This window comes from Leopardus geoffroyi, chromosome E1, assembly GCF_018350155.1.
Source record: "Leopardus geoffroyi isolate Oge1 chromosome E1, O.geoffroyi_Oge1_pat1.0, whole genome shotgun sequence".
In the NCBI taxonomy this organism is placed as follows: domain Eukaryota; kingdom Metazoa; phylum Chordata; class Mammalia; order Carnivora; family Felidae; genus Leopardus; species Leopardus geoffroyi.
The window spans coordinates 60,364,839-60,390,958 of NC_059330.1; the positions used below are offsets into that span (position 1 = coordinate 60,364,839).

Below are 26,120 nucleotides of genomic sequence, written 5' to 3' on the forward strand. Positions count from 1 at the left end.
AGAAAGCCCCACGTCCACCTCCCACGGCCCCCCAGGAGGCCTGAACGCCCCTAGAGGATCCCAGGGATCAGATGAAATTTCTGGATTCTGGCGCCGGACCGTGACCTTGGACCTCCAGCCCCGCGTGGGCTGCTGGGACAGGGGCCTGACAGACCAAGGGGGGCCGATCCAGCGCCACCCGCCTTTATTCACTGGTCCTTGGGCTTCAGTCACAGACACTTGGCTTTTGGAGAGCACAGGAAGAAAGGGGGGCCCTGGTGACCGTCCCAGCACACAGCACAGGGCCAAGGCCAGCCTCATACCCCTGCCCAAGGGGGCTGCTGTGGCCACAGGGCCACAGACAACAAGGGGCTAGGCCTGGTTGCCCAGGACCCCTTTTGAGCGGGTGCTCGCAGCATCCCAGGCCCAGAGGGCTGGTGCCAACCCGAAGCTGATGCAGGGAAGGACAGGGCCAGTCTGGACAGTGGGGTGAAGAATTAGATGCTCCCCAACGTGTCCAGGCCAGAGAAGCAGCAGGAGTTGGTAGGGAATACAACAGGTATGGAAGGGCCACCCTTGTCCTGCCTCCTGGCCACTTCAGGGCCAAGGCCAGCCCAGTACCACCAGCCTGGGAGACGGCACAGGCCCCCCAGGTCTCCCTCGTGACCTTGGAAGTGGCCGGGGGGGCAGGGGGTGGGGGCAATGGAAGGTGACGGGAGGTGGAGGGGAGTCAGAGCCGAGGCCCTGGGGTGGGGGCAGGCAGCTCCGAGGAGACAACTACAGGGAGAGCGGGGGCTGGCAGGGCCCAGACCCGCCCAGGGGCAGGGGCAGCTCGAGACCCCCTAGGAGGAAAGGAGGGGGCTCAGGGAGGAAGGGCAGGCCTTGGCCACCAATCGTGCCCCTCCCGGTCCTGGGGTTGACAGCCTCCTGGGCACACGGCCCCTCCCCCTCCCAGGAACTGAGCCCACGGGAGACCGACATCGGGTGGCACCCAGGGGGTGGGGGGGGTGGGGAGGGAACACCAGCTTCAGGACTTCTTGGCGTCAGGCGTGCTCCGGCGTTTCAGGTCACCCAGGTCGATGGGCTTGAAGGCTGTCAGGGGACGGGGCGGTCAACGGCGGCACAGACGGAGGCCGGGCCCTGGCCCCCCATCCCGTACCTGCCTCTGGAAGCCCTGGGCCCGGGCCCGTGCTGCCAGACCGCGTCGCGAGTGGGCAGCCTTCTTGCCCTCCGCCCTCCGCCCTCCGCGGCGCGGGGCCCCTGGCCGGGCCCCTCCCTCCCGGGTCGTCTTCCCCACTCACTCTTCAGACTGGGGTTGGGGACCTTCTCCACGTACTCCTCCACCAGGCCCCGCTCGCTGCCCGACATCTGGCTCCGCAGGTCTCGCTCCACTCCCTGCCAGGCTGCGGAGAGCAGGGAGGACATCAGATCCCCCAGCGCGGCCGGGTGGTGGCAGGCGGAGCCCACGCGCTCAGCGCCCTCGCCCCTTCCCAGCCCTCAGAGCTCTGCCCCTCGTCTGTAGGGGGCTGCGGTCACAGAGACACCCGACACGCGGGACCCGGCAGCTCTCCTCCAGGAGGCTCTGGGCCTCTCCTGCCTCCTGGCACACTCATCACGCACACGCTCGTATGCCCCGGCCACACTTCTGGACACCCCTGGGTCCTCCTGGGGGGCACCGTCTGCCCGTCTTCCACAACGGTCCCCTGTCCTCAAGTAAACCTGGCCCGCTCCAAATGGGGCCTGTCCTAGGAGCTGCCCACCTCCCACTACAAGGACCGGGTCTCCTCACCAGACAAGCCCCCAGTGACCCCAGCTGCCGGGCCCCTGAAGGCCAGGGGAGAGCCCGTATCCCGGAATGGCAAGAGGGGGGTTCTGGAGAGTTCCCGGCTGGCGGTGCCCCGCGTACCTTCGTAAATGAAGCGCACATTCTCCTCATGGGCCGGGGTGAAGATCTCGCTGCTGCTGGGGGGAGAGCGGGGGCTACTGTTCCTCTTGCCGTTGTAGACGACTCTGGAGACGGGGGAACTGGGGGGGCCCAGCACGTGAGGAAGGGCTGGGGGCAGAGTGGGGCCCACCCCGGACCCCTGGGCAAGGCCGCTCCACAACCCGAGACCCACCTGGTCATCGCGGGGGTGTCTGGTCCTCACGCTCCGCTGCCGGGTCCCCTCGGCCTCTAGAAGAGAAGCCCAGACCCCAGAGGTGGGACAGAGTCGCGCCTCCTCCCTCAAGCTGCCCACCGGGGTCCCTCAAGGCTGGGGCGCAGCCCCAGTGTGGGCAGAATCAAGCACGTGGAGGCTGGGGGCCAGCAGCCGGCACCTGCGCTCAGAGCAGCCTCGGTTCTGGGCAGATCCCGGCGCCTGGGCCCCCGCCACCCAGGGAGCCCCTTCCCCCGCAGTCAGGCAGCTTGGGAAGGCGCCGGCAGCAGAGCCCAGACGCCCCCTTTCCAGAGTCCCGGGACACCTGTCAGGGAAGCGTGGGCCTGCGGGAAAGGCCTGCCACCATCCCAGTGAACCCCACCTCCACCCTCACTGCCTGCGGGGCCCGGGGGGCTGTCTCCACTGAGCCTGGTTCCCTGTCTGCGGGGCCATGCTTCCTCAGTGAGGAGCCGAGCAGAGCCGGAGCTTCCTGGTCCCAGAGGCCGGGGCGCGAGTGAACTGGGGCCCTGGACACAGAACCCAACGGGGAAGGAGGGCCGGGGTAAAGGTGCGAGCCTGGAAGCAGCAGCTGGGCCTGACCGAGGGACCGAGACCCTGGGGTGCCGCCCGCTTGCGGCCATAGCCCCGGGCGGGGGTTACTCTCAGGCTCACTCGAAAACCAGCCAGCTGGACAGGGTTCCCTCTCTGGTGGACGACACAGCACAGGGTGAGGACGCTGCCTACTGCCCACACGGGGCCGGTCCCAGGCCTGGCCTCGGGACAGGACAAGCCTAGGTGCCAAGGGCAGACGGAGGGAGCCCTGAACGCAAGAGCCCCCGCCCCTGCGGCCCCAGCGTGCAGCTGCAGGCCCTCCCAGAGGGCTGGAGCGGCGGGACGCTGTGGACACCCGCTCTCCGGTTCGCTCGCCGTCTCACCGATGATCAGGCATTTGAACACCCGCACAGCTGAACGCAAGCCCAGGCGGCAGAGCAGGAACAACAACAAAAAAAGCACAGAACCAGCTTCCTGGAGGGTGCGTGCAACCCCGTGCCCCTCCCTCACAAAGTGACGTCGTCTTTCTTGGACTCAGGGGTCTCCCTGCCCTGGTCCTGTCTCCCAGGCGCCGGCCCCTGGAACACCAGAGCAAAGAGGGAGCCCTCTCGGGCCTAAGGGCGCACTGGTCGACCCGGGGGGCTATCGGCAGTGGGACACGGCGGGGAAGCTCCGGTCCTGCCACAGGATGGCCCCCCGCCTCAGCCAGGCCCCCCTCTCCTCCTGTACTTTGCTCTCCTCAACCCCGGAGGCCACTGCTCAGGGCACCTGCCTTCCCAGCCTCACCCGCCCCAATTCGGGCCTCTCCCCGCACGGCAGCCTCTGCCTCTTCTGGCCACAGCCTCTGGGGGCCACCCAGCCTTTGTGGGCACTGTGGCGTCATCTCAGGGCCGCCTACTCACCCTCTCGGGCTAACTCAGGTACTCACCCCCTCCTGGCTCCGGTCGCCCTGCCTGCAGGCACGTGCCTAATGGGGTTCTCTGGACACCTCGCCAGCTCCCCTGTCCCTGCAGACCTAAGGCCAAACCCGGGTTGGGCCCAGAGCAGCTGGCCCGCAGGGCTGTGCCTGAGACCAGAGCCCTGGACCCACAAAGCACTCGGGCCCCACTGCCTGCTGGGCTTCCTGACCAAACCAGGAGCAGGATGAGGTCAATCAGTTCCCTGTCCCAGGGCTGTGCATCTGTCAGCAAAGGCGCGCCTGTACGGACATCCTACTTTAGCTAAGGAGGTTTCTGCTACTCTGGAAAGACAGGACTGGCCACACAGCCAGCAGGTTCTCACCCCCTGGGGACTTGAAGAACGAGGCTAATATAACATTTATGGGCGCCGCCTTCCGCCTCCTTCTGCAGCAGAAAATCACACCCCACCCAGCTGACTCTGCCACAGCCTAGGTCCTGCCAACCCGTCTTCCCAGGAACATCTGGGTCCTCCCGCCCCCTCCAGAGCTCAGCTTCGGGCCCTGGGTCTTCACCACCAAGACCTTGTACTGCCTCCCCCCCCTCCCCCGGGCCCTGCCACCCGGCAAGGCTCGGGGGCACTGAGAGACTTCTCCTGGAAAGAGACCAGGGGCCTGGTGCCTTCCTGGAGACAGAAAGGACAGTGACCCGCCACTCGCTCACCCTCATCACCTCTTCCCATCTGCAGCCGCCCCTCCTCCATCTACCACCCCCCACAACACGACAGCCAGCTGCACCATTATCCCCCACCCTTGTCCTAATTCCGCTCCCCAAATAATTCCCCACCCCGCACACCCTGGGCCCTCTAAAGCCATCAAGCTCTCAATCTGGCCCCAGTCCGTTTCTTCAGGTGTCACCCACTGCTGGGCCCACCCCCACACGCAGTATAAACAGAGCCATCTCTGCCAGCTGCCATCACCACGGAGAACCACACGCGAATGCTCCCTTTGTGCGCCTTGACTCTTACCCAAGCCAACGGCAGGGCCCATGGCAGGGCCCAGAACCGTTCTGGGGCTGGAGATCATCCACCCCCTGCTCTGCAGCCTCCAGGGAAATCCCTCCCTCTCTGGGCCTCAGGGAACTCACTGAAGCCAAAACAGCCCCCGAGATGGCTCGCCAGGTCCTCCCGCTTGACAGGGACCCCAGCACAACCATGTGGAGCTACCACCTCGAACGACACCTCTGTGGCTCCTCATCCAATAGGACCACAGACGCGCCCTCAGACAGGACCGTCCTAGGGAGAGCGCACTAACTGGGCACTTCTGGGAGCGGAAGGGCCACTGTTGACCACAAAGCACGACTGTGGACAGTGCTGGACACACCGAATGCAGAGCCAGCCACTCAGAGGAAGGCAGAGGCCCAGGAAAGTCCAGCATACGTGAAGAGGCTGCGGTACCACCAGCCACAGCAAGCACTTGCTACGGGCTGGTTACAGGCTTGCTGGGCACAGCAGCCCGGCACCCAGCAAGGCAGAGTCTGAACCCCAAGGAGCCCTAGCCTCTGAGCCTCCGGGGCAGCAGACAGGGCCAGGCCCGGACAGCTCAGCCGACCTGAGCCCTCCGGAGCCCACCACTGCCCTTGCCTGCACCCCTGCCAGGTCCCGGGACACCCCTGACGTCAACGTGGCTGTGCTCAGAGACAAGGAGGGAGTCTTCCAGATGGGTGAATTTTGTACCTTGCCCTTCCATGGGAACCAAGGACTTCAGAGACCTCCTAGGGGAAGGCAGGGCATTGGGGGGGGGGACCCGAAGCCCAGCCTCTGGCCACCCAGTCTCAAATTCTCCCCCCCACCCCACAGCCATATGCTTTAGGACAGGAAAGAAGATGCTACTTTGTTTTCCAGAAAAGTGACAATGAGTATTCCAGAATTAGAATCGGTGATGCAAATGGTGGGCATTCCTTTAGAATTTCCGATGTGAAATTTTTCTTAGATTCCGCTCTCCCATCACATCCCGTGTCTTTGTGGTACTCAACAGTTTCAGCCACTAAGACTTCTAGAAATGATGTTACCCCAACAACAGCCAGAATACTGCTGTACGCCACCTCCAACAGGGGCTTTCCCTTGAAGACCCCTCAGGCCAAGCCCCTAGCACTGCCCCACCCCCACACCCTCTTTTCTGGCTGCTGGCAGCCGCTCCCATCCCCAGCAACAGACCAGCGCGAGCGTGTGCACCCCCCACCACGTGACCTGGAAACCTCAGCTCACCCCAAATCAAGCCCACGCCCCGCTTCCTCTCCTCCCCACTCCCACTCCTCTCTTAAAGCTCCCTACCCAGGACTGCCTCACTGCTCACCACAGACACCTCAGGGCCTTTGCTCAAGGTGTCCCCTCTGCCCAACACGATCTGACTCATCCTTGGGAGTCAGCTACAAGACAGCCTTTTCTTAGAAGTCTCCCTGGGGCTGGGCGGAGAATACAACTTTTGCACCTCCGTATCATCTGATGTTTATGACAGCTCGGTGGCCTTCGTGATTAGAAAGCCGACCCCACACGGCTTCCACTCCATCTCTGGAAGCCCCCTACGGTGGTCAGGCCCTGCAACCCAGGGAGCTCCCCGAGGGCGGGGCAGACGCAGGCCCGTCTTCCCCCGTTTCCACCCTGCACCTGGCACCGCACCACCTGGCCTGCGGAGGCCGGGGCTGTGGGAAAGGCTGGATAACGGAGGGCAGGGAAAACGGCGGGGGGCCTGGCCAGCTGCATTCCAAGAGCCAAGGAGCATCCTCAGGAATGCTCCCTTCGGAAAGGGGGGAAGGCAGGACATCTGTCAACCACCGCGGCGGCAGCTTCAGAGAATGGAAAGGGCGGGCCCATCGCTGCCCCTTCCGCGCCCGTCTCCCCCGGGGGGACCCAGGCGCCGCGTCCCGGGACAGGTGCGGACCGGCCCCGCCACGTCCCCACGCCCCCTCCTCACCGCACCGCCCGCGGCGGGATGCGCGCCCCCCCCCCTCCCCAGCAGGCCCAGGGACTCAGGCGCAGCGGACGGAGCGGGGCGCCCGGTCCTGGCCCTCCGCGACCCCGCCCGGGCCCTGCCCTCGCGAGCCGCCGAGCCAGGGCGGGTCCCGGCCGCGCCCGCCCCGCCTCCGCCCCCGCCCCCGCTCCCGCCTCACCTCGCCCGCTCGGCCACCGCCGCCGCCGCCAGCTGGGGCCCGGCCGGAAGTGACGCCACCACCGCGCGCGCAGGCGCAGGCGCGGGGGGCACGTGACCGGCGCGCGCGCCTGGGGACGGGGGCGGGGCCGCTGGGGGCGGGGCCAGAGACCGGGGGACCGCGGTACGGGCGCCTCCGGTTTCGTTAGATCCGGGGTCGGCCGGGTACCGGGGGGGCGGGGGGGGGGCGGCGGGAGCGGGGGCTGCAGAGCCGAGGGGAGCGGAGCTGAGGGCTGGGGACGCCGGGGTTCCGGGAGTCGGGGGTCGGTGGGGTCAGAGACCTCAGACCCCGGAGCCCCGAGACGCTGGCTCCCTTCCCTGGCGCTGCCCCCTGCACCCCCAAGCCTGGCGCTGGGATGGCAGGGCCCACTGACCACCGGAAGCGGGAGAACCGGGACGGCCCCGTGCCCAGTAATCAGGCTACCACCAGGGGCTGGGGAATGACGTTTATTGAAAAAGTAAAAAGTGTCACGATAAAAAAAAATTCACCTGGAGAAAAAGCCAGGCCAGAAGCGTGGGGGGTGGGGGTTGTGCCCAGGTACGGGCTCCTGGCCAGCTGCCGCCCCTACCGGTGGGGCAAGTCCTCGTACGTGGGGGAGGTGGGCACCCAACTTCTCTCTGGAGGGCCAGAGCCCTGGGAGGGCAGGGCTGGGCTCAGTCCATCCGAGTCCCTTGGAAGAGCTCCACCAGGTCCTTGAAGTCTGGGTCGATGAGGTCTGAAGGCAGGTCTCCATCGTCGTTGGCTGCGTCTCTGTCTGCCCCCAGGGAGATGAGGTACCTGGGGTGCAAAGGTTGTGGTGGGGGGAAGGCGGCCTGCAGGATGTTCACCCCAACCCCGGGGTAGCAGGCTGGAGTCCTGGGGTGCACCTTTTTAAAAAAATGTTTCCAGGAAGGGTGAAGAGGAAGAAACTTTATCCTCCGGAAACAGTGGCTGACTTTTCCGGTTTGCTCTAGGGAAGGCAACAGGGTAGAAAGGAGATCCTAGAAGCTCTTAGGGCTCTTAGCTCTACTGCCAGGGCCGCCTTTCAGGAGACCACATCCTGGAGGCCACCTGAGGTCAGGGCATTTGGGATGAAGCCCCTGGCCTGGCCCTCTCACCTGGCTATGTCAGGGTACCCGTCACTGCAGGCGATGTGCAGGGGCGTCCACCCAGTCTCGTCTCGCTGGTGAATGTCAGCTCCGTACTTGACCAGCAGCTTCACGCACTCCAGGTTTCCAGAGAGCACGGCTTCGTGCAGGGCGGCCAGGCCTGGGCAGAGCAGGGCGGGAGGGGTCAAAGCTGAGGTCTTCCCCCAACAGCCCACAGACCCTCGGCTGGCCCCACAGGCGCTCACCTGAGGGGTGGATGGTGTCCAGGGTGACTTTCCGAGCCCGGATAAAGCGCCCTACCTGCTCCAGGTCACCCTGGCGGATGTGGTCTAAGAACAGGACGTCGTTAGGGAAACGCACGCTGCGATCGGCCAGCATCCGCCGGCGCCGATGTCGTGGGCTGTATCGGGCGTAGCGGCTGGTCCTGCTGGGCATCCTGGGGGCTGTGGTGGGTCCACCTTGCGGGGACCCTACTGCTCGGGGGAGGGACGTGTCCGGCCCGGATCAGACAACGCATACAGGCTCTTCCTGCGCCACCGCCGCCCCGTGCTCTCCCGTGACGAGGCCACCTCCCTCTTATATAGGGCCCGCAGTGCTATATAAAGCTGCGCAGTCATGCTCACACCGGGAGGGGCTGAAACAGAGCAGCTCTGCCCTGCACACAGGATCATGTTTAGTGGCTCGTCTTTCAGCCCACCTGTCGCTCTGCCCCGGCCAAAGGGGTCAGATCCTTCCTGGCCACTGCTGTCTGCCCCACAGCTGGGCCTAGAAGGTGCCTTACCGAGGGCAGGAGAAGGCACTAGAAGGACAGGACCCATAAGGACGGCAAGCGGGTACCAAGGTCATGGAGAGGGCCCAGGCATCTCCCACAGTCCTGGGAACTCAGGGAAAAGGCCCGAGGTCTGATGGGGGTGGCTGCTCCCACCTCCTGAGAAGCAAGGGGCTGCCCACATCTGAGGAAGCACAGGGTCCTGACCATGCCAGCACAGGTCCAGCCCCACCCATGTGCCCCCCTGCCACCTGTCACCTTCCAGCTGGGCCTGCACCACCCAGCCCTCCCGCTGGGAACCTTCCCAGGTTAGAATGTAAATAAACGCCTCTGCTTCCACTAGCCCATCCCACCCTGCCCACCAGGTAGCCCTCCCCACACCGCCCTCATTTCCTTCTAGCCCCGTGCCCTCCATCCCCATTTCCTCTGGCTCCAGGCTCCTGCCGCTAACTGCCAAGGACACACATGCTCACGCCTGAGGGAGCATTCAGTCTGCTCCCCTCGGAAGGGCCGTCACGGCCCGGGTGGCGTACGCACTCTGCCTGGTCCGGGCTTCCCTGTAAGAACGTAACCAGTGCAATGCGTCGAAGATGCCCGGCAGGCTGGGCCGGGGCTAGCAGTCCACCGCAGCAGCCTGTGTCCAGGGGTGGCCGAGACTTTGGTGGGGAGAAGAGCCAGTGGAAATGAGCCTTGCGCACAGGAGCAGGGCTGGGCCAGGAGCTCACGGGGTCCGGGGGGCAGCGCCCGCAGCACGTGCTGTTGGCTAGCTGGGTGTGTTTGGGCTGCTATAACAAAGTGCCAGACTGGGGGCTGAAACAAACTTTATTTCCAGGGCACCTGTGTGGCTCGGTCAGTTAAGCGGCCGACTTCGGCTCAGGTCACCATCTCATGGACACTGAGTTCGAGCCCCACATCTGGCTCTGTGCTGACAGCTCAGAGTCTGGAGCCTGCTTCGGATTCTGTGTCTCCCTCTGTTGCTCTGCTCTGTGTCACTCGGTCTCTCAAAAATAAACAAACATTGAAAAACAAAACAAAACTTTATTTCCTCATGGTTTTAGAGACGGGAAGTCCAAGATGCAGGCGTCAGCAGGACTGGTTCCTTCTGAGGGAGAATCCAGGCCCCCTCCTGGCTGCTGGTGTCTGTCTTTGTTCCCTGGCTTGTAGAGACATCACCCCATCTCTGCCTTCATGTTCACAGGGCCTTGCCCCTGTGTGTGCGTGTCCAAATTTATAAGGTCACCAGTCATTGGATTAGGGGCCGCCCTACTCCGGAATGACCTCGTCTTGTGCGACCACATCTATGACAACTGTATTTCCAAATTAGATCACATTCTGAGGTCCCGGGGGTTGGCACTTCAACTTAGGAATATTGGAGGATGCAGTTCAAGCCATGACATTGGCGAGAAGCCCCTGGGGAGTCTCTGGAGTCCTGAGTAAGGACAGAACCAAGGCTGACTGGCACTCTTCTTGGGGGTGGGGCCGGCCACCTGGTCACCAGCAGCCTTGCATCACCAGGCTGGTCTCCATCCAACAGAACCAAATCAACAAATGTATTTAACACCCTCTAGGTGCAAAGCCTTGGGGCCAAATGCTGTGGAGAAATGGGGCACCGCCTAAGACAGACTCCCTGCCCTGACAAGGTTTTTTCTCGGCTGGTCTCAGAGCCCCTACCTGCTGGCCGGGCCTGGCCACCATGGAACCCTCCTCCCAGGCCAGGCTCTGCAGGGCCCCCAATCCAGGGGTGGTGCCTGGGGTTCCTGAGCTTCAGGGCTCAGAGGACGGTGCTGGGTGATCTTAACTCCTAGTCACCTGGGAGGAGTCAGTATACTTTCTTCTGGCGTGTTTACAGGAGAAAACTTTCCTTTGATGTGAAGATGGCCTGTTCTGGTGTCGTGGAAAGTTCTGTCTGCCCTGCCTGCTCAGGGGATCAAATGAAAGAAGGCTTTATGAAGCTGCCACCCAGGCCTTCCCGAGAGTGGCCAGGTCTCGGGCTGGAGACAGGCCCCGTCCTACCGAGGTGAGCTGAGAGCTTGGGGGTTTTGGCTTTTGGGTTTCAGCTTGGGCCAGAGAAGGGACTGGTGCCCAAAGCGCCCCCCCGCCCCCCCATTCACAACAGACTCCCCTGGAAGGTATTTAATGTGCTTTTAATTCTTACCTGGGCACTGGAGCCGTTCTCTAAACCGTGGGCCTGGCCTGAAGCGTCTCACTTTGGAACCTTTTGTCAGAAGCTGGCTGTGAGCGTCTCACCTAAGAATGTTGGTTGGCAAACACTAACTACCTGTAACCACATCAGAACCACACCTGTATTCATGTGGCTTTCTTCCTGATGCCCGTGTGAACCCGTGACCTGGCTTATACGATGTTAGGTTTCTACCTTCTAGAGGAATAAAGCAAACCAAAACATTTAATGCAAAAAGCCCACTTTGAAAAGTCCGAGGAGTGCGACTAGTGGTGCTTTTTATCCAGCAGAAAACAGGAGCCAGAGAGCCCATTGGGAGACTGGGTGCAGGGCCCACTGTACAGCCTGTCCCTGCCGGCAGGCTCTGAGGCCTGAGGACCTGGGGGGGCAGGTGGGGGAGGGGTGTCTGGTGCACCAGGGCAGTAACTTCCTGCCACCTGGAGAGAGAAGTGAAGGAGGGCAGGGGAGAGGAAGAGAGGGAGATTGGGACGCCCGGGCTGCTAAGCCTTAACTGACCACCCTGAGTGTGCAAAGTTGCCTGCTAATCCAGCAGCCCGGCCAGGTTTTGGACTCCACCCCCACAGCCTCCCAGCAAATCCAGGCCCTGGAATGTGCTAATCAGCTGCCTCTGCAAAAGGGGAAAGGTACGGGTGATTCACCCGCCGCTCCCAGGAGCACATGACACCGTGCTCCCGCCCGCTCCCAGCTCTCCACGCGGAGGGGCCTGGCTCTGGCGCAGTTGGGTCCACAGGGTCACCCACACCGGTCGCTGGGGCAGGGAGCACAGGATTGGACCCCGCCTCCCCCTCCCCCGGGGCAGCCTCACTCTGTGCTGGGTTTCCTCCTCTGGAGGCTGGAGGCCGTGCGCCCCCTGGGGGAGCAGCTCCCATTTTGGAGGGCAGGGCCGCCGTCCTCCCACTGAAGCTGAACGGCGCCAGCTCACCTTTCCGCGGCTAAGCGTCTCGTTGTGCCAGCAGGACGGAGGCACCGCACACCTGAACCGGGGAGCGGACCAGCTGGAAAGCTGCCGGCACAGGCCACCCGAGACTGGAGAACGGGGGAAGGAAGCCCAGCTATGGGCAACGCTCAGCGCGGGCTACTGAGCTGGGGAGGCAGCGCAGGGGTCTGGTCGGCGCTGCCCAGAGTGCTCACACCGGGTGCTCCCTGCCCGCCGGCTGGCTGTGGACCTTTCACGGGGGGGGGGGGCAGCGCCTCCACCTGGTGACCTGCAGGCGGTCACCACCTCGGGCTGACGACCCAAGAGACTCCTGTGGCTCCGGTGTTGGCGCCACGTGCCAAGAAAGGCCCTGGCGAGAGGCCCCACCCGAGCCCAGGCCCCGGAGGGACCGTAGAGCAGGGACAACGAGAGTAGTAAAATTTCAATTTTATTTGGCCAATGTGTTCAATTCCAATATTGTGGTAGAAATGCCTGAAAACTGTCAACGTTTGGTTCGGCTCAAGCACTCCTGACCGTTTCCCAGCCTGGAAATGGGAGGTTCTGCCTGGCACAGGCCTCAGGTTACCCTGGAAGTCACAGAACGGGGGGCCTGGCTCGGGAAGGATGGGGGGCTGCCCGGGGCTCGGCCGGCACCCACCACCCCTCCAGGCGCAGAAGGCCCCCGCCTTCCCCACCGTGCCAAAGCGTCCATTTAACCAAACACCGGGAGAACCACGCTCAGCCATGGCAACACCGGCATGTGAGAGTGGCTGTCCAGGCCGGCCGGGCCCCTCCCCGAGCAGGGGACAGGAGTCTCCGGGGAGCCACGGCCAGAGTGGAACAGACACCCTGACGTCCAAAAATGTCTAAAAATCCCACCGATGGCATGTTCAAAAGTGACAGTATAAACCTAACAGGAAGGAGGCTTCACCTGCCCGAGATTCCAAGACATTTTAACGAGCACTTTGGACAAAACCATGTACGAAAAAGTACATCACGATTTAAAAAAAAATGGCCCAGAAGATGGGCTGGCCTGGAGATAAATCCCTTTCCAGAGATTGAAAAGCAAAGGGTGATGGGTTTCGATTTACACGTGTGTTAGAATGAAGTGTCGCTTCAGAAAGTTCCCTGCATTTCCGATGGACGTTCCCTCCTTCCGGGGAGGGGCCCCAGCTTCCGGAGGCCGCGCCGCTGGGTGTGCGGCCATGAGGTGCCGTGTCTGGGCGCCAGGGTCTGGCCTCCGGGTCACAGCTCGTCCTTCACAGCTTTCTGGTCGTCGTCTTCCTCCAGGTCAGGCTCTTCCGCCTCTTCCAGATCTTCCAGGTCCTGGGGCGCAGCAGGAAGAGGGAGGGAAGCAAGCACGTGGGTCGGGAGGGGCCGGGAGGGACGGGGCGGGGCCTCGGTCAGCCAGACACTGGCTGGCCCTTTGGGCAGAAGCAGCCAACTGTCGGCTCTCAGAGCTTCTGCCCACAAGACGGTGCAAGGGGAGCCCGGGACCCCAGCCTCCAGGGTTTGTGGGGCCGCCGACAGCCTGCCGACCGTACCCCACTGAACTGACCGCTGCCCCGGCCCCCGCCCCCACACCACCCTGCCCTCTGGCCCGGGCACAGACCGGCCTCCACTCTCCCCAGCCGCCCACGGCTGCACCGACAGGCCCAAGCTGGTGTCCGGCAGGACGCCTCAGCCAGCGGCCGGGGAGGAGCGTCCGGGTCCAGCGCAGGAGGGAGCCTCACGGGACGAGTAAGTCTCTGAAGCAAATGTCAGCATTTAAAGGCCCCTCTCGGGCGCTCCGTACAGCGTGTTCATCAGGGAGGATGGCTTTGCGGGGCACGGTGAGGGCTTCCCGGCAGCCCCCCAGCCCGGGTCCCCGTGCCTGCCTCAAGTGGCGCCCACGTAAGCCTGTCCCACGGACTACAGGGTGTGACCCAGAGGCTGGCCGGGCGGAACCAACGTGCCACTTACATCGTCGTCTCCGGCCCCGTCCTGCCCACCGCTCTCCAAGAACTTCTTAAAACCGTCTAGTGTCCGCTCCCCGTTGTAATCAATGACCTGGGGGGGGGGGGGGGAGAGGGGGAGCGAGAATGTGAATCAGGGAGCCGGTCCCGCGCTCCCCGGCCCTGCCCCCCTCCTCCCCCAGCCCCCCGCCGGAGGCGCACCGCTCTGTCGGCGCCGGCTGGGAAGAACTTCAGTGTGGGGAAGCTGTGCACTTTCACGGCCTCCACCTCGTTAGCCGTCGAATCCATCTTGGCGATGACGACATTTTCGTGGTCCTTGTACGTCTCTCCCAGCTTGTCCCAGATGGGGGCCAACTGTTTGCAGTGCCCACACCACGGGGCATCTGGAAGAGAGCAGCGGAGTCCCCGCCTTGGGCCGAGGAGCCGCTTTCTGCCCACCCCCGGCCCGCTGGCCCTCGTGGGGGACACGCGCACGAGTGGAAGAGGCTCCACTTACAGAATTCCACAAAGACGTTCTTTTTCTCGTCAAAAGCAACTTCTTCGAAGTTTTTCCCAACCAGGACTTTGACGGGCTGCTTGTCCCAGTCTTCGGGCAGCTCCTGGCTCATCAGGTGGGGCTGGAGGGCAGGCAGAGCAGGGTCAGGGATGGCTCAAGACCCCACTGGCCCCCAGGACCCCCACCCCGGCCTGAGACACACAGGGACCAGAGCTGCTCACGGAGCCTCGGGAGAGGGCCGAGCCCACGGGGTCGGGGCTGCTCTGTGCTCCCCAAGCAGTGGGACCACCACGTCTCTCCCCAAGCATCTTCACGCCATCTGGGGCCCCGTCCACAGGAGTCCACGCTCAGCTCGGACACCTTCCAGATGCAGCCGCAGGGAGCCCGGGACCCCAAAGGCCGAGAGGCCGGCGCGGGCCGGCTCCACCTCGGGATGTGGCTCCCCCACCTTGATCTTGCCCTCCAGGAAGCGGTGGCAGAACTCTTCAATCTTCGCCGCCGTCAGCTCGTCCGACTCCGGCTTGTACTTGGTCATCTCCTCCTCCAGGGTGATGAGGCGCACGGCGGGGCACTCCTCCTTCTTGAGGCCGAAGAACTCCAGGATCCGCTGGTTGTCCGTGTGGTCGCTGTCGATGAAGATGAACAGAATCTAGGGGAGAAGCGGCAGGTGAGGCGGGGGGCCGCAGGCAGCTTCCGCTCCCCGGCCTGGCTGCTTCCCGCCACGCACACTGTGCAGACTCGCACCGCCACGGCCTGGCCCTCCCAGAGGGACCCGGGAGCCGCAGAGAGCCCCGGGCCACCCTGCAGCCTGAGTCACTTGAGCCGCTCACCTTCCCCTTGAAGCGCTCGGCGGCCTTCTTGAAGTTGCTCAGTTTGCTCTCATAGTCAGACACGCTCTTGGGCAGGAAGAGCAGGATGTGAGTCTTGATTTCACCTCCGAAAATCTTCGGGGCTGTCTGTGTTGTAAACAGAGGTTACTGGGTCTGAGCCACGGACTAAGCCATTTACGCAGAACATTCTCTCAACGGCTGCAATGCCACCGCTGCAACGATCTGTACGTGGGGGTTCCCGGGGTCGGGACCCCACGACCCTCCCATACCGCCCCGCCCTCAGGGCGCAGGACCCACAGGAGAGCCGCACCTGCTCAGTGAACTCGATGACCAGCGGCAGCTGGTTGTGCTTGATGAAGTCCAACAGCTTGTCTTTGGTGATGTCCCCCTCGAAGTTGTTCCGGCCTTCGTCAAACTGTGGGCACAGAGAGGGCTGCGAGAACCTCGGTCCTCCCAAAGCCTCCCATGCCGCCCCGCCCCCCGCCCCCAGAGCCCAGGTTCGGCCCGGCACAGCAACCCGGAGTTGCGAGAGCAGAAGCCACACGCCTCTGTCCACCGAACAGAGCCAGATGAGGGCTGCAGACAGCAGCCTCTTCCGGGCACTGAGCCACAGCGACACCAAGGGGAGACTGTGGGGCCCTTCCAGGGCAGCTGCAATTTCATGCTCTTGCTCAGAACACGCGTTCTCCCGAGTGTGCTATGCCCTCAGATCAGAGCAGAGTGACAAGGGACGTCCCGACAGACTGACATCAGCCAGGTCTGCCCTCCACAAGGTGGAGGCTAGAAACCAGCAGAACCCGAACACGCTCACCACTCAAATGCAGTTGTCTGGGAAAAACTAACTTTCACAAGACCTTCTGATTACACGTAACTGTTACTTAGACGGACGAGTTCTTATTTAAGTAGGCTCCATGCCCAACGTGGGGCTTGAACACACACCCCTGAGATCAAGAGTCACTCACTCTACCGACGGAGCCAGCCAGACACCCTAGACGGTTAGGGTCTTAGAAACATTTCTCGGTTCTGATTCCTGACCTGGTAAAAATCAATAGATAGAATCCACAACAACAGAATCTCTTTGGGATCCCTAGTAATATCTAAGAGTTTCAGAGGTCCTGAGGCCCCGAAGCTGGAAGGCTGTTGCTATAGACCAGAGAGGCCCACGGGCAGCCGTGCAGCGAAGCTGCAGCCCTGGCTCCGGGTGGAGCACAGAGACCACTCCCAGCACAAAAACGATGCTGCGTCTACACCTGTTCACACGAGCATCTCATCCTTCCCTCTGAACTCTCGAATGAGTCCCACAGAGAGAAACTACTCACCTTTTCTTCCCAGTCATTTCCAGTTACACTTCCCCAAAGGAACTTCCAGAAAAGCAGGTGGCCACTCCCTGCTCCCGCCAACATCACATTACAGCCTGACCTTCATTCAGCTCAACTATGACACCGGCTGCTAAAGTTAGACCAGATCGAGGGCCAGGTGCCAGGGGCCACGAGCACAGCACCCCCAGGAAAAGCCGAAGCCTGCTCTCTCTTCCTGAAACCCAAGGAGAAGAGGGGAAAGGGGATGAAAAGCCAAGGCCAGGGGGCCCGGCTCCACCAGGCATGCTCCTGAGCCCCTACCAGGGGCGCACAGGCCCCCACTGCTCCAGAGCCGTACCGCCAGCCCCTCCGGGCAGCGAGCGGTGTGCCCAGTTTCACGCCCAGAGGCCCAAAGAACAGAGTTGCCGCACGCACCTGTCTTGACACACAATCTTTTTAGTGATGGGGTCACGTCACGCTACAGTCCCCCTCTACTTCAGTAAAAAGCACACAACCAGCCTTCGTTCAGTCAGGGACAGTAGTGAAGCCCAGCCCCGTCAGGCCACGATGACAAACATCCCCAAAAGGCTCAACGCTGCAGGCAGCGGAGGACAGGCCTGGCCCGACACCTACTCCTACCCCTCAGTTTCAGGAAAGAAAAGCAAAGTAACCACCAGGACGAATAAAGACACAGAATAGCTCTCAAACCAGAAGTCCAACTGCCAGTGACCCATGACCCAAGCTACCATCCGAGCCCCCATCCTTCCCAGCAAGTGGCCTGCCCTGTCCCACTAGGGAGGTGCCTGACTCAGTGAGGCTGCCCACAGCGGCCCCTGGACAGACCCAACACACTGCAAGAAATGGGATCGAACAACCTAGAGAAAAGGGAACAAGAAAGACTGAGGAAACGAGCATGATGGAGAAAACGGGGGCCGGCCCAACAGAGCCGGGAGGGGCCAGACTTGAGCCTCCTCCTTCTCGTCCGTACAACAGTCTGTGACTGCGGCTGGGACCCATACTTACCCACGCGGCACAAAGTCCCCGGGGTCCTGCCAGGCCTCTGCTCGAGGCTGCCCCCCAACTGGCACCAGACCCAAGGGGTCACATCACCCAGGCCGTGCCCAGTGCCCAAGACAACGGGGAGCTGAGGCCGGAGGACGCGTGAGAACTGGCGCTCTGGATTTTCAGGAGGCATACGGGTCTCGGCGGTCTCTGAGACACCCTCCCCCTCCGTCAGCCTCAACCTCAGGACCCAGGACTCTGGCCACCTGCAGAGGCCCATCCCGCCCAGTCCCACGCAGGCCCCCCATGGGGGCCTCATAGCCCCTCCGTTCCCTCGCGGGGGGCGGGCGCTACGAGGATCTGGAATTGTCTTGAGGAAAGCAAGACTACAGAAACACTGGAGTGGCAAGGACGCTGGAACAGAGCCACCTGGAGCCACCTTGGTGTCCCCAGTCGACGGAAGCACAGCCACCTTGGCGTCCCCAGTCCTCAGGAGTACAGCCGGGAGACACCCTCACCCCTCCCTGCCAGCCCCTGGCAAGGTGCCAGACGCGGCAGTTTCTACGCAAGGTTACCTGTCTTCAGTCACTCGGCCCAGATGCCCTACACGTGGGGCGCACACACACAATGGCCTTAGACCAGAAGCCGGCGACCTTTCTGACCACGGGGTTTCCTGCTTTGCTGGAGTTCCAAACCCGCCCTCTTCCCACCAGGACAAAACAGGAGCGAAAGGCCCGATCCTCATCCCCGAAGACACGCCTCCTGCCCCCTGCCCCTCTCTCCTGATTTCTGCCCTCCTCTGCCTGCCACCTGCACGGCCTCCATTTCCAGGGATCAAAAAGTTGAGCAAACAGAGGAGCGTCGGCCGCACGGCACCATCAACGTAACTGATGCCTCATACTAAGAATCACGTGCTCAGAAAAGGTTAAGGCGGCAGACCTTCCCGAATGTTTTGCCATTTTGTTTTTTTCGGAAACACTAAATAGTCCAGAGCAGCTCCACCTTCATCGAACACGGCCCTGGAGCTGCCACTCGAGCCAGAACAACGGGCCCACAGCGCAAAGTCTGAAGGCCACTGTCTGAGTGGCTCCTATGGTCTGACGTTGCCAACAGGCCCCCGATAAGTCCAGCTGGCGGTCCAGCGCCGCCCGGGCAAGGTTCTCAGGGGCTGGAAGTGATAAGGAAAGCAGCCCCCCCCGCGGTGTCTCCATGCCCTGGGCGGGGCTGCTGGAGGGCCGCTTACCTTCTTGAAGAGCACAACCCCATCCTTGTCCAGCTGGTATTTGGAGAACACGTCGCTGTTGGACGTGATCCCAAAAGGTATGTCATCGATGGCCTCCGCTGCCAGCAGGAACTGCTTGGCAAAGTCCGACTCCACATCCTACAGAGAAGCAGCAGAGGTGGCCACTCACCCAAGCACCGAGGGTCCCTCCCGGGCCGCCAGCAGGACAGACAGGCAGTACCCAGACCACAGGGAACCTTTCCCCGACGACGGGGCGCAGTGCCGAAGCCTCTACCTTGAAGAAGCCGATGACGGTCACTTCGCTGGACTCCAGCAAGGCCTCCGCGGCGGCCCTGTCGGGCAGCGTGCTGGCGGCAGGGCCGGTGCGTTTCTTCAGCCAGTTCACGATGTCCTCAGCTTCTCTGCCAGCTGCACCCAAATACAGGCGGGTTCCGCTGAAAACCAGGGCCCACCCTCCCTGCCCGTTCTCTGAGCTCTCTGCCAAGACCGGGGCTCGACACTCTCCTTCCAGAAGAGGAACCTTGTCTACGCGCCTGTGCAAATCCTAGCGCTAAGAGCACTATTCTGTCTCTTGAGAAACCGGGACTGGGTGTGAAGCAGGGGAGACGCAGCGGCTGCCCCCAGGGTAGCAGAATCACGCCACCGCCCCCTCCTCTAAGCCCTCTGCGCTTTCTAAATCCCTTGACGCTTAAATTCATCAAACACACACTTTCCCCCAGTGGCCTCACTCTAGGCTCCGTCAGAGTTAAAGATGTGATGGAATTCAAAAAAAATTAAAAAAAAAGGCTGCTTGGTAAATCAGCTCGACCCCCGCCTTCCCTGAGCCCTAGCTGGCCTGGTACATGCGGGCCACTCAGGGGTCCCTGTCCTCGGCCTGGCCCTCCCACACGCCTCGCAGACCAGCAAAATGAGAGTCATCAGGCTCCTGCAGGCCACCCAGAGCTGACAGACCGGAAAGGTAGAAGCCTGCTCCTCCTGGGACTGAGGCCAAGGGGGGCCTTCCACCCCTCAAAGCATCTGGCCACCCGGCCCGGCACGAGGAGGGTGCGAGGCTCACGCTTAGAAGGATTCTCCTAAGTGGCAACGAGATGCTGACTCATCAGTTCCAGGTGGAGTTAGGAGCAGCTGTCTCATTCACCAAACCTAAGCGCGAGCGATGGGACCGTGGGAACTCTGCACTTCCTGTCCTGAGAGCGAACCCAGGCGAACGTGTGAACAACAGAACAGCAGCCCAGTAAGAACACCAGAGCCACAGACGTCAGGATCAACGAGGCTGCTCGAGAGCATTCTGACAGAAGAGCCACAGAACCGGTTCTGTGGACAAAAGTCTCTCCTCTTGTCCCGGTACCTACCAGGCTACAAAGGGGCCCAGGCCCCAGGAGGCAGCCTGAGGGGCCGGGCCTCGCATTTGAGCTCTGCCAGGACAGGTGAGTGACGCCAGCCTGTCACCCAGCGGCTCTCAGCCTCAGCCCTTGCCCTGGGGAAGGCCCTGGGCACTTGGCTTGGCACACCGGACGCTCCCAAATCGCTACACCTGTTGCTCTAAGTGGGCCCGAGGGTCCTTCCTCCTCTCACTGGTCAACCTTAGGACAAGCCTCAGCTTGCCCCCCGCCCCAGAAGGATGTCCCTGTCTACCTGACGCACTCTTCGGGGATGGGAGCGCTTTCCTCACGAGAGCGTCAGAGGCTGACCTCGACTGAGAATCCAGTCTGAGACCAGGTTCCCCGCCTTGCCTCTGAAAGCGGGCCTCCCCACCTCTCAGGTCTCTCCCAAAGGCTGCAGGCACACCCCTGTCTGCAGGGAAGAGAAGGGCGGTGCGGCAACCACACCTGTGTACTCTCTGGGGGCAGCGGTGTCTCCGTTCTTGAAGAACTTGATTGTAGGGTAGCCACGCACACCATACTGCTGAGCCAGATCGGACTCCTCGGTGGCATCTACCTTTGCCAGTCTGATCTCCGAGCCTTCCGCCTTCAGCCTGCCAGCTGCTTTGGCATACTCGGGGGCCAGAGCCTTGCAGTGGCCACACCATGGCGCATCTGGAAAAGAAACGGATGCTGGAAAGCAGCGTCGACCAAGTTCCACCGCTTCCCCCACCTTCTCCTGGCACTTCCTTCCATAAAAATCTTATCTACTCACCAAGATAACCCCCCCGAACCCACAGGGCTGAGCTGATAGCTTGACGCTCTTGGGCAATATTGGTACAGAGGCCACGAACGACAAACTGACACCAGACCCCAAGCTGCTTGGCACGGGACAAACGATGGGTGACTTCCCATCATCTGCAGGCCGTGAGGGCGGTCACGTCTCTGGGATCTCCCAGAAAAGTCAAGAAGCCAGCGCCTCGGCACCTGTACGCTCAGCAAGACCTAGTCGTGAATGTGCGACGCACACCTGTGCACACCTGCCCCAAGACTCCCACTTAAAAGTGACTCTTTGCCAGCTCAGGTTAGCAGCTCTGGCGGGCTGGAGCTTTCCACCCCAAGTAGTGCTTACACACTTATAAACACAGACGGCGGTGCTGAGTCTGGGTGACAGCACTGCTAAAGCCAGCGGTATTGGGGTTGAAGGTGGGGCGCTCTGGGATCAGTCCTGCGGGGCGCTCAGGGGGCTGGACCCCGGCGTGCTCCTCTGTATTGGTGGCAGCTCACACAAGGCTAACGGAGGGCCCCTGCCATGTGGACGTAAGGCACAAAGCATGTCCTGGCTGTCGGCCTGAGGCCAGCCTTGGGACCCGGCTCAAGCAGGAGGGATGCCCCCAGGACGTGGGCAGCGCGGGGACGCCGACAGCAGCTCTGCGCGCCGCACCAGCCCGGGACTGCGCCTCCTGAGGGGGGGCTGGATGCTGACAGCCCCGGGGACCCCCGCCCGTCCCGCCGGCCCCCCCGCGTCCCCGCCCCGCCACGGCGAGGCCCGGCCAGGCCGGCGGCACTCACAGAACTCCACCAGCAGGTACTTGTGGGCCGCCAGCGCCTCCTCGAAGTTGCCCTTGTGCAGCACCAGGACGTGGTCCTCCTCCTCCGGAGCGGCGGCGCCCGCGCGCGTCAGCACGGCCAGGGCCAGGCAGAGCAGAAGGCGGCGCAGCATGTCGGCAGCGGGCGCGGCGCTTCGGTTGGCGCCGCCGGGACAGCGAGGCCACGAGAGCGCGCGCCGGCCGCCCCGCCCCTATAAGCCCGGCCGCCGCCGCGCGCGCGCCCGCCTGCGCCCACTCTCGATTGGCTGGCGGGCTCCGGGGCCCACCTCCAAAGCGTTCGCATTGGCTGTCCGTTCTGGCCCCCGACCCCGGATTCGAAATCGCCATGGGGGCTTCCCTCGCCCTCGCCCGAGATTGGCCGAGGAGCTCGCGCTCGCACTCTACCCGGTTTTTTCATTGGCTCCCCATGGAGAACTTTCTCTCCCTCGACTTGTGACTGGTGGCTTTCTCCTACACCTTCCGCGGGTCTGGAATGGCTGCTACCTTTGGAGGCCAGGATCTGCGGCTCCTGATTGGCCAAGAGATACGCGCACGCCCGCGCGATCCGTCGTCAAACGTGGCAGTGGGGCGGAGCTCCCGAGTGAAGGGCGGAGCTGCGTCTGCGCCTCTGAAACCCTTCGTGTTGCATTCTGATTGGACGGCTTGTCCTTAACTGACACCGCCCCCCCAGCTCTGCGAGTCGGAAGGCGAGCCTACGCAACTTCCGGTGCGCGTGAGGGTCGGGCAGTGAGTGCAGCGAGCTCAGTACCGCGGGGCCGGCGGGGCTCTGCCGTCCCGGGCGGTGCTGGCGGCGGGTCGGGGCGCTGAGGCGGCGCGCAGGTGGCGCGGGGGACGCCGAGGCCGGCGAGGAGGCCCACCAGAACGGGCGCAGGAAGAGGGAGGTTGGGCCGCTGCAGCTGAGGGTCCAAAAGCGGGGGACTCGGGGTCCCGGGGGAGGCCGACTCGGGGAGCCGCGCACCTGCCTTCCCCTCGGCTGCCAATTCCTGCTGGCTGTCTGCGAGCCATCCCGGGCCCCCGGGCGCTGCCCTCCGCGGCGGTGACCACCTGCCACCGAGGCGACGGGAACTCCCGTAACTTTTTTATATTCAGATGTTGCGTTGGTATTTTGTATACGTTGGGCTAAATTAAAGTGTTTGACTAGCTTCTAGAAATTTTAAAATATCGGTTGTGGCTCCCACCCTATTTTTGCTGGACGGCGCTGCTCTAGGCTGATCCGCCGTCCCTTTCCGTCACTGCTCAAAGCCTCTGCCACCACGTCTGCCTTATCCTGGCAGCCCGCCCCACCCCCATCCCCACCCCTGGAACAGACCGTTTGTCTCCAGGAAACCTTCCTCTTCATTTGTATTCGCTTCCTCTGTTGCGAAACGCCACCACCAGTAGCTTTGAGACTTCTCATCAATTTAATAACATGGCAGGAAGAAGAGAAACACGCCCACGTTAAATGTACACGTTGGCTGTAATAACATCCTCGTTTCAGAAATGGTAAGACAGAAAAAAACATGCTTTCGTGCTTTTGAGAGTTCACATTTGTCGAGTGGTTGCTTTTGGAGGGGAGGGCATGTGTTCCTGTCTCTCCTGTGTGGGGCTGCCTCAACTGGCGTATGCACTCCTGAAGGTCAAGGCCGTGTTCTCTGCTCTTCCCTCAGTGCCAGGGGAGCAAGGTTCACGGAGGTGCTTGTACCTGCTGGCATCCGTGTCTTCACAGGGACCACTTGCCAGGAGCTGGGACTTTGGGCATAGAAAGGCGGTGAACGTGTGCCTGGCAGGTGCCGGCCTGCGCCCCAGCTAGGGGGGCATGGGGTGGGGGAAGCCCTGGCCTGGGGCTTCAACAGATGAATGGCAGCTCTTCCTAACAATTGCGAGCGGAGTCCTCCCCCTGTGCTCTCTGGGTGTGGGTGGGGATTGCCTCATTGCTGCACTATCTCCTAACGTTTTTATGATTGCCACAACCCGTATTCTACAGACCGCGGGGCCTGATATAAGGGTTATTTGTATCCTGTCTAGATTTCGGAAGCGCTCGTGAGACCAGGGTTTAGGTGCCTAAAGAGTGGGGTTTGCGTTTCTTCTGCTGGGGACAGTGAAGAGATACAGATACCACGACGATGAGTTTGTGCCAGCACCAGAGGCAGCTTCGCCCCAGAACATACAGTCCCGACAAAGACGAGAACGTTGGGATTAAGGGGAGAGTAAAGCAGACAAGGCTGCAACGGCCGCGAATGAGCCTCACTCTGGCCGAGTCTGCCTCCATGGCTGCAGCTGAGGGCGGCCGAAACGCACCTTGATGCGGGTGACTGGCCTCTGGCCTGACCCAGGCCCGGTATTCCGACACCTCAGCCGCACCAACGTGCCTTCTCCTCAGGATGCCTTTGCTCATCTTGAATTGGCCTCACGTACCAGCTCGTGCAGGAGCAGCAGAGCGGGGGTCTCAGCTGGAAGGAGGCCTGGTTTGGGGGAGGCCTGAGACCCCCCGTTTCTGTGCGGTTGGTCCCGGAACACAGGCTGGTTCACTGAACGCCTCTGCAGGCCTCAGCTTCGAGGGGAGGGCCAGCTCAGTCTCATTCTTCCTAAGACCCTCTCACATACCTTCTAAAATCAGCTCCAGAGAGAGGCGGTGGGGTGTGTTCACCTTGTGCCCCAGGCCCTGGGCCGGAATGTGCCCTGGGAGGTTGGTGCCCCACCTGCCCCTGTGGCTGTGTCTCTGGGGACCCACACAACTACAGGACATCCTCCAGGCGTCGCATTCCCGGAGAAGTTGCCCATTAAATAGCAGGTGTTTTGATAAATACCATTCTCAAAAGCAGAGTTCTCAGAATAAAACTGCCTTCCAATGCGTGATAGGGTTGGAAGGAGGGATAGGGTCGGATAGGGTGTGTCGAGGGAATCATGGCAGGTTCACGGACACCCCAGAAGTGCTCGCTGGGCCACTGAAATCTGACTAGGTTCCCGATCAGGCATTATCCCGCGGTCCTCCTCCTGTGCATGCTGGGGACGAGGTGGTGAGCATGCCCCCCGGGGTGGGGGCTGCAGGCGTCCTGATCGTGGAGTGGGACTGCACAGGAGCATGAAGATTATCCTAAACCACAGTATTTGGTGATCAGTCACATCAGGGGTCCTGACCTGGTGACCACGGCACCCTCCTCAGTGGAGGGGAGGGCCCATCTTGGAGTGGATGAGGAGGAGGTGGCAGCTTGGGGATTTCTGGGGGACGTGGAAGAGGACGGAAGGGAAGAGGGCCACAGACACTGGCTCCCAGACTGTAGACAGGTTCAGGGTGGAACCAGGAGGGTCAGATTAGACTTGGGACCCAAGAGCCACGTCCTGCAGGCACCACCCTGTGTTGCCCCTCAGCGGGGGCGGGGGACAAAGTCCTGGGGGTTGGCAGTGTGCCTGTACAACTGGGCACTCTGGGTCCTGAGTTCACGTATCTAGTAAAGCTGGGGAAACCCGAGAGCAAAAGTAGCAGGCCTTCTGGCCTGACAGCCTCAGAAGGCCCTGGCCCAGGGCGTTGCTGACGGCACAGGATTTCCCTGGGTTTAGAGGTTTGCACTGGACCTCTCGGGAAGTGTACTGGGAGAGGGGAGGTGGTGGCCCCAGCGCTATGGACTGACTGAGATGGGGCTTTCTGCCTCTGGGGGTGGGGGATGAGCGCCAGAGGCAGCCGCGTCCGGTTCCGCGAGAAAGGCCTCAGAGCCCGGAACTGGTCTCACTGCAGCTCCCTGCCCGAGCCTGTCCCACCAGGCCTGTCTTGGGGCTGCACGGCTCTGGCTCTGGGAGAGGTGGGTTAGGGTCTTTAACCCTGTGGAATCAAGAACTGGGGCCCAGGCTGCTTCCTGCCTGGGCTCTTGGGTCTGTGTCTGGGCAGAAAGTGCCATTTCCTCACGCCATCGAGCACGGGGCCCCCGTAAGGAGGGTTGAGGCAGTGACCAGCCCTGTAGGAGCTGTCCTGGCACGGGCATGTGGCCCAGCCCAGCTGCCGAGAAGCTGCCAGCTGGGCACACTGTGCTGGAAGCAATGGAAAGAGGGGCAGGCCGCCTTAGGTGTGGCCAGGAGAGGCTCCAGGAGAGCAGTCCCGCATCCCCACTGTGTGGCACCTGACCGCTTTTGTAACCCACGTGGGCCAGGTAAGAGGGTGTCTGGAGCTTAGGTTGCCCACCCACCCTTTCCTCATCCTGGGGTTGGGGGGGGGCGTCAAGGTTACTGAGTGCCCTGGGGGTGGTGCTTGGAGAGGAGGCAGGACCATCCTCCTCTCCGCTCCCCACCACCCCAGGCCCGGCAGAGGCCTCGCTGGTCCGTGGGATTGGCGGTTACTCAGGACTCTTCTCCTGGCACTTTTGCACCTTAGGCAGCGAGGGTCCTCTAGTCTCCTCCAGTCTACCCCCACTTCACCCTTTCCACCCTTGGACCGCTGATCCTGCCTGTTCCTGCAGCCCACGGCACCAACTCCCCCCCCCCCCCCCCCCCCCCCCCGGCACTACCAGAGGGCAGCAGGGCCCCTCCCATCCCCTACCTGCATGTCTTGCCTGCCGCACAGGCCTCAAACCTCCAGCGAGGCTCCCCTTCTTCAGGGTTGGGGCATCTCCTGA

General features: G+C 62.5%; 3 protein-coding genes and 1 long non-coding RNA gene across 6 annotated transcripts; 1 reads left to right on the forward strand and 3 right to left on the reverse strand.

The window, feature by feature from the left end:
• Positions 1–167: 167 nt before the first annotated feature.
• MCRIP1 (MAPK regulated corepressor interacting protein 1) lies at positions 168–6,809 on the reverse strand. Of its 2 annotated transcripts, none has more exons than XM_045489882.1 (5): positions 6,731–6,809; positions 2,097–2,152; positions 1,886–2,004; positions 1,281–1,382; positions 168–1,071 (listed from the first exon to the last, which is right to left on the reverse strand). In XM_045489882.1, the coding sequence occupies exons 2-5, from the start codon at positions 2,102–2,104 to the stop codon at positions 1,007–1,009; spliced, it is 294 nt and encodes a 97-aa protein (XP_045345838.1). In that variant the 5' UTR covers positions 2,105–2,152; positions 6,731–6,809; the 3' UTR covers positions 168–1,006. The 2 variants fall into 2 exon arrangements, with proteins under 2 accessions (XP_045345838.1, XP_045345840.1); XM_045489884.1 differs by lacking the exon at positions 6,731–6,809 and adding an exon at positions 6,535–6,634.
• Positions 6,810–6,858: 49 nt separating this feature from the next.
• LOC123604148 lies at positions 6,859–11,062 on the forward strand. 2 transcript variants are annotated; one of them, XR_006715240.1, is made up of 3 exons: positions 6,859–6,892; positions 10,476–10,643; positions 10,795–11,062. It is a non-coding gene; the product is annotated as an uncharacterized LOC123604148 (long non-coding RNA). The 2 variants fall into 2 exon arrangements; XR_006715239.1 differs by lacking the exon at positions 6,859–6,892 and adding an exon at positions 9,602–10,266.
• PPP1R27 (protein phosphatase 1 regulatory subunit 27) lies at positions 7,203–8,431 on the reverse strand. Its single transcript, XM_045489881.1, has 3 exons — positions 8,103–8,431; positions 7,867–8,017; positions 7,203–7,546 (listed from the first exon to the last, which is right to left on the reverse strand). The coding sequence occupies exons 1-3, from the start codon at positions 8,290–8,292 to the stop codon at positions 7,423–7,425; spliced, it is 465 nt and encodes a 154-aa protein (XP_045345837.1). The 5' UTR covers positions 8,293–8,431; the 3' UTR covers positions 7,203–7,422.
• Positions 11,063–12,173: 1,111 nt separating the features above from the next.
• P4HB (prolyl 4-hydroxylase subunit beta) lies at positions 12,174–22,028 on the reverse strand. The gene is made up of 11 exons (XM_045489878.1): positions 21,500–22,028; positions 20,396–20,602; positions 18,841–18,974; positions 18,567–18,704; positions 15,334–15,438; positions 15,024–15,149; positions 14,642–14,842; positions 14,194–14,314; positions 13,899–14,080; positions 13,705–13,791; positions 12,174–13,068 (listed from the first exon to the last, which is right to left on the reverse strand). Exons 1-11 carry the CDS (start codon positions 21,648–21,650, stop codon positions 12,988–12,990), a joined length of 1,533 nt encoding a protein of 510 aa, XP_045345834.1. The 5' UTR covers positions 21,651–22,028; the 3' UTR covers positions 12,174–12,987.
• Between the last annotated feature and the right edge of the window lie 4,092 nt (positions 22,029–26,120).